Genomic DNA, 18,589 nt, shown 5'->3' with positions numbered 1-18,589 from the left:
AGGAGGAGGAGAACGGGGCGGGCGCTGAGGAGGAGGAGGAGCGGGAAGAGGCCGCTCCCTTCTCCCTCCAGCTCGGAGGGGCGAGGCGGGGAAGAGGCCCTACTCAGAGTAGACCGCCCGCCTTGAAAGGGACGGGCCTCCGCCGCGGGGTCTCTCTCAGCGGCTTCGTGGCCAACTCAGAGCAGGGCCGCTCCCTTCCCCTCACGCGCAGATCCAGAGGGGAAGGATGGGTGCTGCTGGCCCGCCAAGTCCTACTCAGAGTAGACCTCCCTCCCTCCCCACTGAAATGAAGGGGTCCCTTCGCTTTCATGCAAGCGCTGGGGGCGGTAATGGTGAGAAGAAGGCGCAACCTCGGGGGGAAACAGTAAAGGAAATGCTCTTTCTGAGGGGGAAGGTCAAGGGGCTTGCTTCCGAGTAGGCCGCTTGTCAGTCGGGGGATTATTCCTCTTAGCAAGCCCCTTTTGCGTCGAGCTGACTTTCCCCTCAGAGAAGCTCTGAATGGTGGCCATGATAACGTCCCAACCACGACAAAATGTTCTCTTGAGGGGGAAGTCGGGGCATCTAATGGGGCTTCCTCGCAAGTAAGTGGGACCTCTTACTCAGGAGTCTGTCGTCCCCTCTGGGCGCCCTGACTGGCACTGAGCTTCTCTGAGGGGAAAGCTAGTCAGGGTCAGGAGGGCTGGGACCCAACTTTTGAGTTATTATTAATTAGTGGGACTTACTTCTGAGTTATTAGCATTATTAATTACATTGTTATTATTACCCTCGCAAAGGCAAGCCCCATTTGGCACCCTGAAGGACTTTTCCCTCTGGCAACATTTTTGTTACTTCTTATTACAGTGGTGCCCCGCAAGACGAATGCCTCGCAAGATGGAAAACTCGCTAGACGAAAGGGTTTTCCGTTTTTGCGTTGCTTCGCTAGACGAATTTCCCTATGGGCTTGCTTCGCAAGATGAAAACGTCTTGCGCTTTTTTTTTAAAGCCGCTTGAAGAGGCGCAGTTGCGACGGACCATGCTTCGCAAGACGAAAAACATCGCAAGACGAAAAGACTCGCGGAACGAATTCTTTTCGTCTTGCGAGGCACCACTGTATTATTATCATCATTATTAGCTTCCCTGAGAGGAAAAGGCAGGCAGTGAGGACACCGAATGAGGCTTACTTCCCAGTAAGCATGACTCTCAATTGTTGGCAATCAATACCCCTTTTGATTAAAAAAAACAAAGAGGTGCCAGTTCTTTTATCTTTATATAATAAATGTTGTGGGCGCCATCACAAAATGGCTGCTGTCTCTCTCTCTCTCACACACACACACATCTAGAGACAACAAGTGTTTAAAGTGATATTAATCCATCTATTCTGTTGCACAAGGTTTAATGCATCGGTTATATCTGCATGCAGAGGGCAGAGGGAGTATTTTTCCCCCGTCCCTAGATTGTAAGTTCCTTGAGGCAGAGACTTGCCCTGTCTTTGTAAAGTGCCAGCGGATGGCACAATAAGAATGAATGTTAACAGTAGGCGCCATCTCAGAAGAAATATTCCCTCCTGGGCGAGGGTGGAGGAGGAATGCTTTTTTCCTAACAGGGTGCCTGCCACCCATGGATTTCTCAGCACTGTAATTAAAAACTAATCATCATTTTGTGAAGCCTGTTGCTCAATTCATTAGGGGCATCTCTTTAATCAACTAAAACTGCAATCCTAGGCACACTTCATTGGGCACACACAAATTATATCCCCACGAACACTTGCGCAAATTAATCTATTCAAACAATTAATCCGCTCGTGTTTCTTCGGTCGAAAGGACAGCCCTGCCTCTTTCCCCGCATTCTAGTCCCCCAATTCTTTTTGCATCGTATTTCTAGCAGCTGTTTTATTTGGGGGAGTTTTGGGTGAACTCGGTGCTTCTGTGCTCACAGAAATGAGGCTGCAACAGGTATGCACCAGGCATTTGAAGCACACACCTTCCCACAAAGAATCATGGGAACTGTAGTTCCCAGCACCCTTAACAAACTTTGAGTATCATTTCAGGGGAGAAAACAGAAATGGGGAGTGGGGAGAGAGGGTAGGATGCCCAGCTTGGGGGAAACAGCTGGCTGGGACCCTGGCCAGGAGCAGTCCTCCCGCTAAAAGATGATGCGCTGCAACGTTTTGTTGCAGCCCCCCTCTTGCACCCTGCTCTACTGTCAGCTTTAGACTGAGTTGCTGTAACAGGTCTATCAATGTACAAAACAATAACTGGCCACGTATACATTTGTTTTGAGAGAGAAGTTATGAACTGGTGTTTCAATCTCAGTTATCAGGGCATTGCTGTTGCTGTTTTTGCAGACTTGTCTGTGTTGATGAAACAGGGCTGTCAACCATTATGCATCCTATTGTTTACAAGGGTTCTGTTGTATTTGAGGCCATTTTAAAAAGAAATATATATTGTGATAGGCTATTCTGCATTAGTTAGGAACAAAACCTTTTAATCTCTAGCAGACGTTCCTCATCTAGTCATTTTGTTAAGGGAGTCCCCATCTGCACTTCATTTGATAAGGCTTTCTGACTGTTCCCCATGCAGGGATTTGGATCAGGGCCGGTGGTGAGGGTGGCATGCCCAGACTCCTGACAAGGCACTCACTTCAGTAGGGGGCTCTCTCTGAAAAGCAAAACTTTGACTTCTGCATGCTGGACCACTTATGCTTTCCTGACACACTCCTTTCTTATGGTTAACAGGTAACAGATTTTCATGACAGATAATGCAATAAATAGACACCTCTCTTTCCACGCAAACAGAAAACAATTGTAAGTACACAGAGCACTTTTCGACGTTTGCTCCACATAGCAAAGCGTATTGACCTGTTTTCTTTATTGGATGCCAAGTTCAATTAAAATAATAGGGAGATTTCTTTTCTCTTTTTTTAAATGATTATTTGAACAACTTTTCTGCCCTCTAGTGGACTCTGCTTCAAAAGGCACATCCACCTTTGTTTTGGAAGACCAGCATGGGATGAATGAAGAGTGCTCACATTCTGCTGAGTCTCATGCTTAGGTTACATAAGGCTGCAAGTCTAACCCTGCTTACCTGCTGCGCTTATTCAGTAGAGTTACCTCCGAGTAAACGTGGTTAGGACTGGGCTGCTATTCCTTTGAACATCCAGTGAGCAGAACATTTAGGTTCTCTTTTCCAAAGTTCAACTTTCTCCACCAAAATCGATGCTTCTTTTAAAGAGTCTTTCAGATTCCTGTTGGTTGATCTGATGATGTGGACGCTAGCCCATGAGCAGTAAAACTGTTAGTCTTTCGGGTACCACAAGACTCTTGGCTGGTTTTCTCTTTGGGGTGTTCCTTTATTGCACTGCTCTGAGCAGGTGTCTGAGGGTGTTCATAGTATATTATTAATAATAATAATAATAATAAATTTTATTTATATCCCACCCTCCCCAGCCGAAGCCGGGCTCAGGGCGGCTAACAACAATCAAATAATCAAACAGTCAAACAGTCAAATAATCACACATTCTAAAAATATTTCATTATAAAAATTAATTAAAATCAAATTGCTGGCAACCGATTAAGCAAAATTCTGTGCAGGTTGCCAGAGGAGGGAGTCAGGCTGCGCCCTGACCAAAGGCCTGGTGGAACAACTCTGTCTTGCAGGCCCTGCGGAAAGATGTCAGGTCCCGCAGGGCCCTAGTCTCTTGTGACAGAGCATTCCACCAGGTTGGAGCTGCAGCCGAGAAGGCCCTGGCTCTAGTTGAGGCCAGCCTAACCTCTCTTAGGTGCTGTAGTCTAGTGCAGGAGTAGACAACCCTTTTTCTTGTGCCAAGGCCACATTCCCTTGACAGCAAGCAATCTGTCAGGGGCCACAAACCAGCAGTGGGCATCCTGGGAGAAATCAAATCCTGGGATGTGGTGGTTTTAGCAGGTGACCATTGATGTGAGCTAATTTGGTTTTTAGCCTGTTGTTATTTTAACTGTGTGTATTGAATTATTGCTCTTTTTCTCAAGTGAAAATTTTATTTTGCTCTTTCTTTTGTAAACCATTTTGAGTGGAGGGTTGGCAATGAAATTCAGAGTTGGCTATCAGGAGGAGCACCCGATGCTTCCACAATGGCTGCCAACACTGTCTACGATGCTTCATCCCCTTCACCCTCCCTTAGACAGGCTCATCTCAAACTGCAGCTCTGGAGTCCCTCCATTAAGCCTGCTGCTGGGTCCAGGCCAAGGAGGTGGGGAGAGGCAGGGTGCCTTTTGTTCAATTCTCTATTGCTCATTTGCCAAAAAACAAAAGCGCTCGCTCAGACGCCAGGCAGAGTGCTGAGGTGGCAGCTTGTGGGCCGCCACTGGCAATCCCTCTGAGCGGAAGCCACGGGCCCACCTGCCTGCTTCCCAGAGGGGCAGAGAGAAGCCAGCATGCTGCCCCTAGAAAATAAGTGACCCCTCTCCCCGGCATCTTGGGTGATTGGCCAGACTTAGCTGTTTCAAGGTTCCTGGGCAGAAGGGAGTTCCACAGCCCTAGCCTGGGAGAGAGAAACACAGAATCTTGTGCGTCTTTCACAATATCTGGGGGGGATGCAAAAAAAAAGTGATAAGCCATGGTTGTCCTAAAGAACAATTACTCCCTCAAAAGCAGCAGGGGTGGGGGGACTTTTTCAGCCCAAGGGCCACATTTCCCTTCCAAGGGGCCACATACCATTGGTGGGCGGTGCCAGAGCAATGAATGCAAATTTTACCTTTATACAGTAGGCTAGTTTCTGCACCTGCACTCAAGCACCCCTCTCTGCCCTCTATCCAGACAAGCAGGAGGCATTACCAGAGCTCATTGACTCATTGATGCACTCAAGGAGGGGGCGAATGAGGACTTAAGAAGGGTGTGGCCTGGAGAGAGCGAGTGTGGCCTGGGAAGAGTCCCAAGGGCCAGACAGAAAGGCCTGCAGGGCCACATTTCTCTCCTGATCTGCAGGTTCCCCGTTGCTGCTCAAAAGCAACAGCATATCTTGCTTCATGCCAACAAGCTCCAAAACTCAAAACTATTTGCTCCTTTTTCAGATCCCAGCCCAATGCTGTTGTAGCTCTCGCCCTGGGATGTGGTTATTACAGTAAGCCCTCAACTTATGTGCATTTAACTTGTCTGCATTCATGCTTTACATGTATAGCAAAAAAATTAAAGTTTTTAAAATGGAGTGGGGTTCCAGGAAAAATGACTTCGGCATTCCCACCCGCCGTTGAAGCCAATGGGTTTTGACTATATTTTGGCTTTAGACACGACCCCTGAAACGTAACCCCCATGTAATTTGTGGGCTTGCTGTATAAGATCCCTAGCTGTCTCCTTTAGCTAGTGCCCCTTGTTAGTGGCCAAGTTGCGCTGAAGCTAAAGGGGGACATGAGAGAGCAGAACAGCCTAGAGGGGTCTGGGTACAACTGGCATAATTCAGAAAACGCAGAATGTAGCATTAGGTACAGGATCCTGCTCCCTGAGATTCCCATTCTACGAACCTTCTGGATCAGAACCACTGCCCATCTAGTCCAGTATCCTTTTCTCACAGGGGCCAATGAGGTGCTCTAATGGGAAGCCTGGAAGCAGGATCCAAGCACGAGAGCCCTCTCCCTTCCTGGAGTTTCCAGCAGCTGGTATTCAGAAGCATCACTGCCTGCAGCCGTGGAGTCAGAGCATAGCTTTTGTGGCCAGTAGCCATCAGTAGCCACCTGCTCTATGACTTTGTCCAATCTTCTTCTAAAGCCATCTAGGTTGGCCATCACTCTTTCCTGTGGGAGGGAGTTCCATAGATGGGTGCTGTGCTAAAAGTTCCCCCTTCTCATTTCCCCCAGACACTAGCCAGGCATTCCTGCAGGCGGCCCCCACCCTGGGTGGGTGATGGGCGATTGGATGCACCCTCAGCCAAGAATGCAACTTGGACGGTGGAAGCGAGCTGTTGAAATCTCTGGGGATCAAGGGAGGCTCAGTGGCAGAGAATGCATCGTGCTGACCGCAGCTCAAAGCTTGCCCGGTGCCTATCGGGACTCTGGCCCTATATAAACAAACAGGGACGGTCCAGGCAGCAGGGCGGCCCATGGAGGAACTGTCACCATTCAGCGAGCGAGGTGAGTCACTCCAGAGAAAACCCCCCTTCCCCAAATTCTCTCCCCCGTCTGGACTTTATTCATCAAGACCGAGACTCCTGTCCGGAAAGAAATCCTCCCAACAGGCTGTCTCTTAAATTGAACCCCCCCCCCCATAATCAAACTGGAGGAAAATGGCAGGTCTTGGACAACCTATTTGCATTGCATTGCTATCCCACTTCTCCTCCTCAGAGCTCAGGGTGGTGTATGTGGTTTCCCCCCCACCCCATTTTATCCTCACAACAACCCTGTGAGGTAGGTTAGGTTGAGAGAGGCAGTGGACTGGCCCAAGGGTGCACCCGGGGAGCTTTGTGGCCGAGTGGGGATTTGAATCCTGTAATCACTACACCATGCTGGCTCTCAACTGAGGATAGATGAGATGTAGCTAATAATAATAATTTGCACCTCCACTGCCCTACTTTGTGCATTTTTGCAGGTGAACTGATCCACTTCTTAACTTTGCGGAAAAATACGCAGATCGAAACGCAGCCATTCTTTGAGATTTGCACATCTCTGAATTTTGTGATGCTGTTCTCCAAGTGAATAATGCCTATGGGGGAAATGTGCATTAAATGAAATCAACGTATTGAAATTATAGGGGAAATCGCTTGCAAAAAAAAAAATGTGCCTATCTGGCAAAACTGCATGCAAGAATGTGTATATTTGGAAAAATTGGCACTAAAACTCTGATGGATTTCACGAGAACTTAAAAAATAAATAAATGCTGATGCAGAAGTTAGAATCTGAAACTGACAGATGAGTCCATGCCTATCTGCACACCACTGTCCCATTTTGGAACACAAACTGAGGGGAGAGACAGGAAAAGTCATCCAGTCACAAACCAGACAAACTTGCACCTCTGTTCATTGCAGGTGAGGTGGGAGCCTCCTAAATTTGCTTTTGGGGTTTAGAAATCTATGTTGTGATTTTGGGGCCCCACATCTGCCAGACAGTGCCCTCTCCTGGAAGCACTTGTGTCTGCAGCAAGGACGGACCTGAAAGGACCTTGCTGTCAATATGGGCACCTATGCAGATTTTGAGACAAGTTTGATGCTTCCCCCTGTTTTTTCTTTCCCTTAGAACTCAGCCACGCAGCCAAGATGGCACAGATAAACCCCCAACCGGCCCAGGTGGGCACGTGGAAGGTACGTCCCGGTGGTTAAAACGCAGGCGGAGAGCCACAAAGACTCCTGTGGCAATGCAAAGACTGGCAGATTTATTGCAGGGGGTTGGACTAGGTGACCATTCCAGCTCTACAATTCTGTGGATTATGCTTTCATGGCCAGGGTTGGCTTTAAGTTTGAGGGGGCCTTGGCAAAGGGGCAGCCTGGTGCCCTCCTGGCCCCTGCTCCTCGTGGGCATACCTGGTCCCAATGGTTCCAGCAACAGGCAGCAATCTAAGTGGCTAGGAGCCAAGCCACCATTTTACAGTACCCTGGGGTGACGCTACTTCAGGGGTGTTGTGGGTGATTAAAATGGCATCCTGACACTGGGCGAGTGGGGCTGGCATGCTGGAACCTGATCTGCGGATTAGATTAGGGGCAGGGACCTTTTTCAGGCCATAGAGCACAACCCCTACTGGGCAGGGCCAGCCCTATGATGAAGCAGAGTGAGGCAGCTGCCTCAGGCGGAAGATGCTGAGGGGCGGGGAGGAGATGGAGCTGTGAGGGTGCCATGATGCCTGCCTTGTACCCTCTTCACTAGCCTGCTAGTGTTTTCCTTTTCCCAGTGTCAGAGTAAGATTCAGCTGCCAGTTCAATGGGCTTTTCTAGATGCCTTGAGGAGGGCGCCACCTTGTCCTTTGCCTTTGCCAAATGTCTAGAGCCAGCCTGGCTACTGGGGGGCACCAGATTCCTGCATTGCAGGGGGTTGTACTAGATGACCCTGAGGGTCCCTTCCAGCTCCACAGTTCTATTATTCTATGTCCGTGGTGGACGAGCAGAACAATGGGTGTAAATTAGTACAGTAGGCTAGCTCCTACACATGTTAACACACCCATCCCTCTGTTTTCTATTTTAATTTTTATTTATAAAGTTTACTAAAACTGACAACATAAAAACACAAAATGAGAACACAAAATACATAAGAAAAAGAAGAACAGGAACAAACCAATAACCCTTTCCTCCCACAAACCCTTTTCCATCCCATCAAGGAAGAGTAATTTCTAGCCAGGCAAAAACACTGAAGGAGGGACAGGGAGGGGCGTGGCCTGGAGGGAGGGGTGTGGCTAGGGAGGGGGCGTGGCCCAGGAAAAGTTCTGAGGGCCAGCCAGAAAGGCCTGGAGGGCCGCATTTGATCCCCAGGCCTGAGACTCCCCATTCCTGGCCTAGGGGTCATTTTCAACCAGAGCAAAGAGAGAGTGTGGAAGAGAGATATTTAAGCTGGCCCTCCTATGAGGCTGAGAGATGCTGGAACGGGGTGTCTTTCAAGGGCAGCAAAAGCAGGTCCTTAAAATTTCCCTCTTTGGAAAGCGGGAGCACTTGCCCTGCCCTGCCCTGCCTGACGCTGTTGCTCTCTTGCAGATCACTGCCTATGATCAGGAGAACTTCCAGGGCAAACGGATGGAGTTTGCCACCTCCTGCCCCAACATCGTGGAGTGCAGCTTCGACAACGTGCGCTCGCTCAAGGTGGAAAGTGGCGCGTGAGTACAGGGGGTAGCGGGGATTCCGAAAGCAAGAAGTCAGGTTCAGAAGAAGATGAGAAGAAAGAGTCTGCCGGATCAGGCCAATGGCTCATCTGAGTCCAGCATCCTGTTCTCACAGGGGCCAGCCAGAGGTCCAATTGGGAAGCCTTCAAGCAGAGCCCTCTGCCCTCCTGCAGTCCCACCACTGTGGGTCACACGGGCCCCCATAGCAAGTGTCCTCCTGTTCTCAGTCACATGTTCCAAAACCGCCCAGCCCACCTGAACCCACAAAGACCCTCCTCCAGAGCCTGCAGGAAACATAGCCTTGGTTTGATTTGACAAAGGTGGTTCCCTGAGCCACGTGCGGCAAAGGTGAAGTTCATTGGACATCCCCATCCTCATCCCATTTATATGCCACCTTTTGATTTAAGCTTCCAAGGCATCTTAAACAACACAGAAGGGTGCTTCCAGGCTGTTGTGGATCCAGCCACCTGCTGGCAAATTGGGGGTTGTGTAATTAGAGCTGATTATGTGCAAGAAACTGGCTCCCCCCCACCCTATAAAAATGGATTTCCCCCCTTCTCTTTTTTGAAATAAGGAAAGTGATGAGGAAATGCACTGGGAAGCATGGGGCGGGGGCTTGCTTTGGCTTCCCTGCAAACAAATCAGAATAAATGTCTATTAAATAGCCAACGTAGCATCTGATTTCCCTGGAATTTCCTGGAGCACGGTGGTGCTGCCTCTCTTGTGCAAGTTTCCTTTATGTGTTTATTTATATCTTTCATCTCCTTACCTGACCGTACTCTCTTTCTTTTCTTTCTTTCTTTCTTTCTTTCTTTCTTTCTTTCTTTCTTTCTTTCTTTCTCTCTTTCTCTCTTTCTCTCTTTCTCTCTTTCTATTGTTAGAATATTTTGTTAATCTCATTATACATTTAATATATTTTTTTAAAAAATCATATGGGATATTATGCCAGAATGCATAACTTGCTTGAAGGAGTCCAAGGGTTGAAATGGTGTAAGCCAGGGCCAGCCCACCCATGGGGCAAGGGGAGGCAGCTGCCTAAGGCAGCAGGGTTCATAGAGGAGCAGATCCAGCCTCTAAGGAATGCATTGCCCACTACTGCTGCTGCTGTAGTGACAGCAGTGGCTGCTGCAGGCTCCTTGGAAGCTAGATCAGCCACCTCCTTGGCAGCCCCCTCCCCAAATGCTACCTCTGCAGTAGCCTCTGGGGGAATAGGAGGTGCTGCTTGTCTCCCCACACCCATGGGGAGAGAATGGTGGGGGCTGCCCTCAGGGCCTTTGATTCCCACAACTGCCATCAGCTATGGTTGATGTGATTCCCTACCTTGTTCCCAATGTAGATTTTCACCCATCTCTTCTTCCCTGGAGGGGGGGAGGCACCATTTTCTGGTTTGCCTCAAGTGACCAGATGTCTTGGGCTGGCCCTGGCGCAAGCAGCTCCTGAAAGCACATCCATCGGGCCGTATTGAGGCTAATAAAAGATAGGCTGTTGGACTGTTGTTCCATCACAAGTCACCTTGTCCGTACTGCTGCAATATAGGCTGCCTAAAGTCCTTCTGAAAACATGGGGTTGCCCTTTTCTCCAGCCCGCAGGGTCCATGCTTTGTGCACTCTTAACGAATCAGCGTTCTCAAGGAAAACTCCAGGTGCACCTCCCTTTTGCTCTTGTCTTCCCTGCCATCCTCTTGTGTGCTGCTGCTGATTGCAATTTCAATTAAAAATATAATGAAAATAATGTCCCTGCAGGGTGGGTGCTTAATAAACAGGTTGTCAGGAAGGGCATGAAATTAAAAACGGCATCTAAAGGGGAGCCTATGACAGAAACACGCGCACACACATGAAGCAGTGAAAAGCTGCCGTCTTAAAAAGGACAGTTAAAATATCCCAGCTGTTGCCTGGGAGGTCCCCTGAGGTGACCAAGTTGGGGATTCCCAGGCCAAAGGAAAGTATTGAGAAACCTCCCTTTACACAAGAGGCTCTTGCATAGCTGACTGAGGCAGGTCAAGAACCCAGCCCCAGAATCAGACCAGTCCGGGGCTACCCACAAGGCTATATTTAGGCTGAATAACGAGAACCGGATTATCACTTCTTTGAGGGCCCATCGCTCAGCCGTCCTGCTGTGGAGCAGACCGCCCTCTCCACCAGTGGGATAAAACGAGGGCATGTGTTGCATCTCCTCCGAGTGTCCTGATTTTCCAGGGACAGTCCCGGAAGTACAAAGCCATCCCAGCTTCTGATTTGACCCCAGGGTGTCTCCTTTTCCCCTCCAGCACTGCCAGTGCTGAGCTCGGGGAGTACGAGGTGCCGATGCTTGTCCTGGGTGGTGGCAGTGCTGCCTGTGTGAGGAAGCATCCTGTTGCCTCTTCCGGGCCTCTCCATGGCTGCCTCCTCCCTTGGGCAGCTCGCAGCAGCTGCTGGAGAGCAGGCAAGGAGGAGAAGAGGCTACCACCAACGAGGCCCAGCCCCGTACCGCATGCTGGCTCTGAGGGGTCAGCAGAGGGCAGGACCGCCCTGGGCAGCAAGAAGGGTGCAGTACAAGGAGCCTTGGTTTTGTTAATTTAAAAAATGCTTTGTGTATCCACATCAAATATTGCCGCTTTCTAAAATGTATTTATGACTGTGTGTTTTTCTTCTTGCAAATCTACCAAAGAATAAAATAACTAAGAGGTTTTCTCAGGACAGTGGAAGGCCTGTGCGCTGTGCCCCGTTGGTGTCGTGGGGGTGGCACTCGCTCTTGGTGGGGGGACCAAAATTTGGGGGGTCGAGGAGGGTGGGGAGTGAGACATGCCCCTCTTTTCATCTGGGGAAGGTGTGGTGATGTGCTTTCTTGCTGACTGTCTCCTCCTTCCTCTCCGCAGCTGGTTTGGCTATGAGCACACCAACTTCTGTGGGCAGCAGTTTGTCCTGGAGCGCGGAGAGTACCCCCGCTGGGAGGCCTGGAGCGGCAGCAACGCCTACCACGTGGAGCGGCTGATGTCCTTCCGCCCTATCTCCTCCGCAGTGAGTCCCATCGCCTTTGCCGCGCGGCATTATGCAAGGACCACAATCGCAGGCCTGTTAAAACGAGACCTCTCTGGAGAAGGAACCAGCTTTCCCAGTTCAGGAGGCAAGCGTTCGGGTTTCACAGAACTCCTTTTTGAGCCGCAAGCAAACTTTCAAGCTTCACAGAGTTTTTCTTTAGCCTAAATAAATAAATAAGATTCTTGGGAGGTTTTTTAAAAACAAAGTTGCCTAATAATAATACCATCTCCAGTCCAGAGATTGGGGTGTGTCGGGAGGTGTGAGTTGAGTTTGTTAATTTAGTTTACATGGGCAGGGTACAAATAAGATTCTTAATCATAATTTATAAACTGCTTAATATTGTAAAAAAATATTTAAGTGACATGCAAGCTGCTGAAATTCTGCAAAAGGGTAAAACTGGAGTTGTTTTTACTTCTTGCTGTAGGGGTGAAAAGGCTTAAAGGCCAGCCCTCTTTGGACCCCCCCCCCCCAGGGTTAGGAATTACAACATCACGGCTTTTCAAGTTAAATTAAAACTGCTGCAGAAGAAGCGTATTAACAGCTTATAGGCAGACAGGCTAAGAGGGCTCAGTCCCAATGTGTCCAAAACTGGGAGAGAACAATAGAGGGCCTCGGCAGCTGAAGCCACGGGCAGCCCCTGCCTGGCACATAGTGTCATGCACAGATCTTACCCCAATATTACTGTCCCACATCTCAGGCCCCTTGAGCCCTGTGTGCTGGAGGGGCTCTGAAGTCATGGGAACATCCCTACCTTTATGGTGGCAGCGCGAAGTTGGCATCCTGAATTTTGGACAGGTGTTTTCACTGAAAAGAGGGCTGCTTTGCTCTTTCCTCCACCCCCACAGAGCCACAAAGAGTCCAAGATCACCCTTTACGAAAAGGAGAACTTCATGGGGCAGCCGTGGGAGGTCCATGATGACTACCCTTCCCTGCAGGCCATGGGCTGGAGCAACAGCGAAGTGGGCTCCATGAAGATCCACTGTGGCGCGTAAGTGGGGGGCGATGGCAGGAGACAGCTTCTGAGCCAAGATGTGAGGCCTGGGAAGGGTGCCATGCGGGCATGCCAACTCCAGGGGGCCAAGGTGTCTTCACCCCCCCGATATTTGTTTGAAGGGGACCTGGCCCCCTCAATGTTGAGGACGCAGCATCACGGAAGGCAGCACTGTCCTGCACACTGCCAGGAGACGAGTGTGACGTCATGTGCGTGCAACGTGACCCCCTTAATCTTGGGAAGAGCGGGCACCTCTACCCCAGATGTGCCAAGATGGCCTGACCTGGGGTAGTCAGCCTTTTTATACCTACTGCCCACTAATGCATCTTTCTTGAGGGTAAAATTTCCTTACCGCCCACCAGTGCCCAATGGAAGGAGGGTTCTGCTTGTGCCATAGAACCCCCTACCACCCACCTAGAATCCTGAAACGCCCACTAGTGGGCAGTTGGGACCAGGTTGACAGCCCCTGGCCTAACCAAACCGCCCTAGAAACAAGCAGGCAAACAGCACTTTCTGCACCTACCAGGGATTTGCAACTGGGTCACACACACACCTGGTTGCTGATTCCTGCATTCCAAGGGGTTAGACTGGATAATTATTATTATTATTATTGATTATTTATACCCCGTCCATCTGGCTGGGTTTCCCCAGACACTCTGGGGGCTTCCAACACAATATTAAAATACAGTAATGCATGAAACATTAAAAGCTTCCCTAAACAGGGCTGCCTTCAGATGTCTTCTAAAAGTCTGGTAGTTGTTTATCTCCTTGACATCTGATGGGAGGGTGTTCCACAGGGCGGGTGCCACTACCGAGAAGGCCCTCTGCCTGGTTCCCTGTAACTTGGCTTCTCGCAGGAAGGGAACCTCCAGAAGGCCCTTGGAGCTGGACCTCAGTGTCTGGACAGAACGATGGAGGTGGAGACGCTCCTTCAGGTATACTGGACCGAGGCCATTTAGGATGACCGGGGGGGGGGGGCAGAATCCCTTCCAACTCTACAGTCGAAGGATGTGGAGGGATAGCTGTGCTCCCTGGACAGCTCTTCATGGCCCCAACTGGGCAACTCAGCTTTTGTATCTCTCCGCAACTCCTCCTCTGCAGGTGGGTTTGCTACCAGTACCCCGGCTACCGCGGCTACCAGTACATCCTTGAGTCCGACCACCATGGCGGAGACTACAAGCACTGGCGGGAGTGGGGCTCTCACGCCCAGACCTTCCAGATCCAGTCAGTCCGGCGCATCCAGCAGTAGGCCTGAAGGCAAGTGCGCGCACACACATACCCTGGAGCAGAGCGTCAGGGCTGCAAGTTGCCAGCGCAAAAGGGAGGACTCCCCTTTTCACTCCACTTCTCCCCAGTTCCCCACACAGGTGCTTAAACCTCTCCCCCCCCCCCTTGGTCCTCTTGGGCTGGGGAAATCCTTCTCTCCAGCATCTTCCTTGCTGCCACAAAGAGGAAGGAAACACCTGGGAAGGAAATATGTGTGTGTGTGAAGCAGGAAGCACTTTGTACATGCTCTGGTGTCAATGTGTTTGCGCAAGATGCACAGGGCGCTGTAGGCAGGCAGAAAGACAGCAGCCTAATGTTCCCTGCATGCTTAAAAATAAAGCCAGGCTTGTGCTCAAAGCAGGAGTGATTTTGTATGATTTACATTTTACGTGATTGAAAGCTGCGGTCAAATCATGTTTTGGAAACCTTAAAATAGAAGCACCTCCCTCTCTGGCTAGGGACAATAGGCTCCACCCACCCACCAGCACATATTTTCAATTACAGTATCGAGGGCTAGAAACTTGAGCAGTTTTAAAAACACACACATGGAAGGTGGGAGTCTTGTGAAGCTGAATCCGGCATCCACTCTAGCATTCTATACAGATGTGCAGCTTATTTCAGACAATACACCCGAGGGTCTCTTGAGCGTAGATTTTGCCAACTGCAGAGGGGCTACACAAAGTCACCTTTAGGTGGGGCTCAGACACTAGTAGGAGCCGCTTAAGCCAGGTGTGAAGAACCTACACAGCTCCAGATGTTGGGACTGGCATGGCTATATGGGAAGGTGGGAGGGAGTCCAGCAACATCTGGAGACTATGGGGTGGAAGGGAGGAGGAGGCAGGAAGCAGAGCTAGGAGGCAAAATGTTTTTCCCCACCCCCAACGAGATACTGCTTTGTTTGCAAAGTTCACCACAGCACCATTGGCCAGCCATTCTCCTGGAAACAGAAATTCTATCTTATTATCTCCAACATCACCACCCGAATGGTATAATTACCTCTAGTGAAATTATCACCAAGAACAGGACTGGTTGGAAAATCATAACTGAAAAACAACAGACACATGGAAACTTGATTTTTATTTTTTTTATTGAACATTTTACATCATGTAGCATCTCTTAATTTATTTTGTTCTACAACCATCTCTCTCCATTTTTAGTTTTCTTCATTAAAATATAAAATAGATTCTTTTTAGTGGGAGGGGAAGTTTTAAGAACTGTTGTGGAATAGCATTTTTTTAAAAAGGGAGGGAGGGAGAAGCTGAGATTTTGCTTCCGTTAAGTGACAAAACTGACCTAGCCTGAGCAACAGCATGGAGACGGATTGATGGACTGGTGAAATTTGGCTGGTTCTGGGTCTGTCACCCCCACTGCAAACCTCCTCAACAAAACCCAACAAAACCCACCAGTTCCTCCAGTCTGAGAAGTAGTGCCCTTTTTACAGCTGGGTGCACAGCCCATTCCTATCCACCGTGAAACATTTGAAGAGAAGGGGAGGGGAAACGGCAAAATGCTCTGGCCTTTTGGCCAGAAATGTCTCTCCAGCCTTGGCGTTATGGAGTAAGAGAGCTCTAAGCAGGTGGATTTTTTTCCTCTTGAAGAACAGGGAGTATCTCACACATACAATCTAGGCCAGTCTGCCTCGCTTTTTGACCCAGTTCTTTGCAAAGGACTCGGTGGTATTTTTCAGGTCAAGTGGTCTCATGTTCTGGGACAGAAGCAAAAATAAAGCCCCCCCACCCTCCACAAGGTCTTGCTCTACTGCAAAATGGCCAAGCAGGAAAGGTGAGAGTGCAGTCATTGCGTGCCAGTGCTGTGACATCTCAAGATTTATATTAATAAGGTTTGTGGTTCAATGGGAAAGAAATGAAGCGGCAAGTCAGGCCCCCCCCCCCCCGAGTCTGAAGCGAACCAGGCAAGTGTTGGAACCAAGTTTTCAAAGACCCTGTTTCTGGGGTGGGGGTGGAGTGGGGGAGATGAAACAGGAAGGAGACTGAGAGGGTCACTGCAGAAGATGCAGACAGACTCTCTTCAGAAAGGCAGTCCCCAGCACTGCCACTTTCTCTTCACTTCTGCACTTTGCAGAATAGGTTGCGGTCAAAAGGGCAAGAGATCCGTGCAAAATATTGAGGGCCAAGGTGGTGTCAGGCTTCCCAAAATTCAAACATCCTCCCCCCCCCCATCACATATGTAAAAGATTAAGTTACAGGTAGGTAGCCGTGTTGGTCTGCTGTAGTCGAAACAAAATAATTTTTTTTCCTTCCAGTAGCACCTTAGAGACCAACTAAGTTTGTTATTGGTATGAGCTTTCGTGTGCATGCACACTTCTTCAGATCCACGCACACGAAAGCTCATTCCAATAACAAACTTAGTTGGTCTCTAAGGTGCCACCGGAAGGAATTTTTTTTATAAAAGATTAAGACACTGAACTATGAGCGTTTGCAGATTCCAAAACGGTTTGCGCTTCCCCTCCCTCTCCAGGAAGGGCAGAGGGACTTAAGGCAGCTCACCAACAGCAGTCAAGGACAAAACTTAAAAGATTTGGAGCTGTGCATTTAAATGGGCCTTGAAGGACAGGAAGGAAGTTTGGAGGGCAGGCACCTCAGCAGGCAAGAGGCAGAAAACAGCAGCTGTGACTTAAGTTGGGGAGCTACCCCAACATCAGGATTTAGAAATCACACAGAACTGGGGAGCAGGGAGAGAGGCAACCAGAAACTGATTCATCAGAATACAAGAGAATGCCCCCCTTTAACACTTCAACACACAACACAGAAACACCCGCTTCTCAGAGGCACCCTGAACTTGCAATCCTTAAGACATGCTTCGCTAGAGAGTCCCGTGGAACTAGCAGAGATCAGCTGGTAGGGGAAGGAAAGAATTTCCCAGAAATTGTCCCATTTTATTTTGCCCGCTTTTAAGATTGCAAACTCTCCGGCACTCACCAAATGGTGCTTTGGCGACAACCAAATGTGCAAAAGCCATTGGAATAATCATCATCAATGCATGCAAAGGTGTTCCACTCTGTCTGCATCCATTAGGAAGTGCCTGCTGGTCCAGCCACCTGTTCTCACAGTGGCCAACTAGATGCCAGTGGAAAGCCTGCAAGGAGGACCCAAGCAACAAGCATTCCCCACCCGCCATGCACCTGGGAATCCATATATAGGGTGGGGGAGGCAGGAAAGAGAAAACCAAAATTATGCCATGGAGGGGTTCGTTTAATTCCGCAGATCATTATGTCAAGGATGCAAGCAATTAGCGTCTCTCCAGGTGTCATTTCAAATGCAAAGTGCATTTTCCTTTTTTTCTCTAGTTCCCACCCTGAAAAGCAGCCACCTGACCATCTGAATTAAGAGCCTGCACGGAAAGATGGGCTCAGAAACTGTATTAGATGTTTAATTTAGATGCACACCACTCTGCAGCAAGCAAAGAGAGATGTAAACCTACACCTCCTGGATTCCAAAACATGTTTTCTCATTATACAGGATGCCATGATTCTTGCCCCAAAACACAAGAGGGAGGGAGTAACGTTGGTTAAGAAAGCCACCTTCTTGGATGGAAATCCGTGTGCAAACAAAACCCAGTGGCAAAGAAAAATACTCTGGAGACTCTGCAAAGGGGCATCAGGTGCCCCTACAAAGCTTGAGGACTACTGGCATGAAGTGGGGGTGCCATTGAAAGTGTTGAATGGTCACTGTAAAATGTGAAGGTTCATTATTGTTTCACAAGTTGTGTATGTCCTTAAGGGCCAGGGCAAATAACGAGACCCAGTCTTACAGCTGTGAAACATAGCAGGTGCTGCTAGGTTGTGTTAATTAAGTTGTGTCAGCATTTGGGCATAGTATATAAGGAGCAGCACCTAGCTCTCTCTCATTACCCTGGGGGATGGGTTGGGTCATGTTTGTTGTGGTTATCTTTAGTGTAAAAGGAGTTTTTTTTATTAAAACCTTGTTAAAGTTATTTTTGAGTTCCTTGTTATGCATGGTCTCCCCAGCAAGCTCTCTGCAGCGCTACTAAACCCCAAATAGCCAACAGAAAGAACTAAAAAGTACGGCAGAACTAAAGAACTAAAAAAAATGAGCAGGCAGGCAAAGAACAAACAGATCAGTGGAGTGCCACACACACAAACCCAATTTGTGTATTGAAGGGTGAGGGTCAGAAACCTGGAGGGTGTGGAGATCACATCCAACATTCCTCCCCATTACTCATTTTTTAAAAAGACTTTGACCATGAAGAGGCTGTGGAAATCTTCCCCAGCGCCTTGCCAGCTCTGGAAAAGGTTTGGGCTCCACCAGCCTGGACTCTGAAGCCAGCCCAGAAGCTTCAGTAATTTGGGGGGGGGGGTCCAGAAAAGACATCTCAAGAGGCTCTGGAACTAAAATGCAGTTGGTTGGTTGGTTCAACCAACCAACCAACCAATCTCCACCTATCATGTTAGTGGTCAGCAGCATGTCCTACCAGGCTCTGAAGCCAGCATGGCCATGGAGGACGGAAGTCCCACCAGCATCCTGGATTGACAAAGATTCCCCGTATCAGTGACAAGATTGATGCCCCAGAAACAACCCCTGCCCAGATCT

At 49.1% G+C, this 18,589-nt stretch overlaps 1 protein-coding gene across 7 annotated transcripts; it reads left to right on the top strand.

The window, feature by feature from the left end:
* The first annotated feature begins 74 nt into the window (after window positions 1-74).
* On the top strand, window positions 75-14,375 carry CRYBA1 (crystallin beta A1). Of its 7 annotated transcripts, none has more exons than XM_083480150.1 (9): window positions 75-332; window positions 2,714-2,782; window positions 3,757-3,914; window positions 5,807-6,079; window positions 7,178-7,242; window positions 8,620-8,738; window positions 11,599-11,740; window positions 12,607-12,749; window positions 13,854-14,375. In XM_083480150.1, the coding sequence occupies exons 4-9, from the start codon at window positions 6,049-6,051 to the stop codon at window positions 13,999-14,001; spliced, it is 648 nt and encodes a 215-aa protein (XP_083336276.1). In that variant the 5' UTR covers window positions 75-332; window positions 2,714-2,782; window positions 3,757-3,914; window positions 5,807-6,048; the 3' UTR covers window positions 14,002-14,375. The 7 variants fall into 7 exon arrangements, with proteins under 7 accessions (XP_083336276.1, XP_083336273.1, XP_083336272.1 ...); XM_083480147.1 differs by lacking the exon at window positions 75-332 and adding an exon at window positions 5,524-5,725 and having other exon boundaries at window positions 1,384-2,782; XM_083480146.1 differs by lacking the exon at window positions 75-332 and having other exon boundaries at window positions 1,384-2,782.
* The last annotated feature ends 4,214 nt before the right edge of the window (window positions 14,376-18,589 follow it).

Source organism: Podarcis liolepis, assembly GCF_965112155.1.
Source record: "Podarcis liolepis genome assembly, chromosome: 16".
Lineage (NCBI taxonomy): Eukaryota > Metazoa > Chordata > Lepidosauria > Squamata > Lacertidae > Podarcis > Podarcis liolepis.
This window is presented reverse-complemented; position numbering and strand designations above follow the sequence as displayed.

Coding starts and splice junctions, on each gene's coding strand:
- CRYBA1 (XM_083480150.1), top strand. CDS start 6,049: ATGGAGGAACTGTCACCATTCAGCGAGCGAG. Junction 7,243..8,619: donor CCCAGGTGGGCACGTGGAAG/GTACGTCCCGGT, acceptor GCTCTCTTGCAG/ATCACTGCCTATGATCAGGA. Junction 8,739..11,598: donor CTCAAGGTGGAAAGTGGCGC/GTGAGTACAGGG, acceptor TCCTCTCCGCAG/CTGGTTTGGCTATGAGCACA.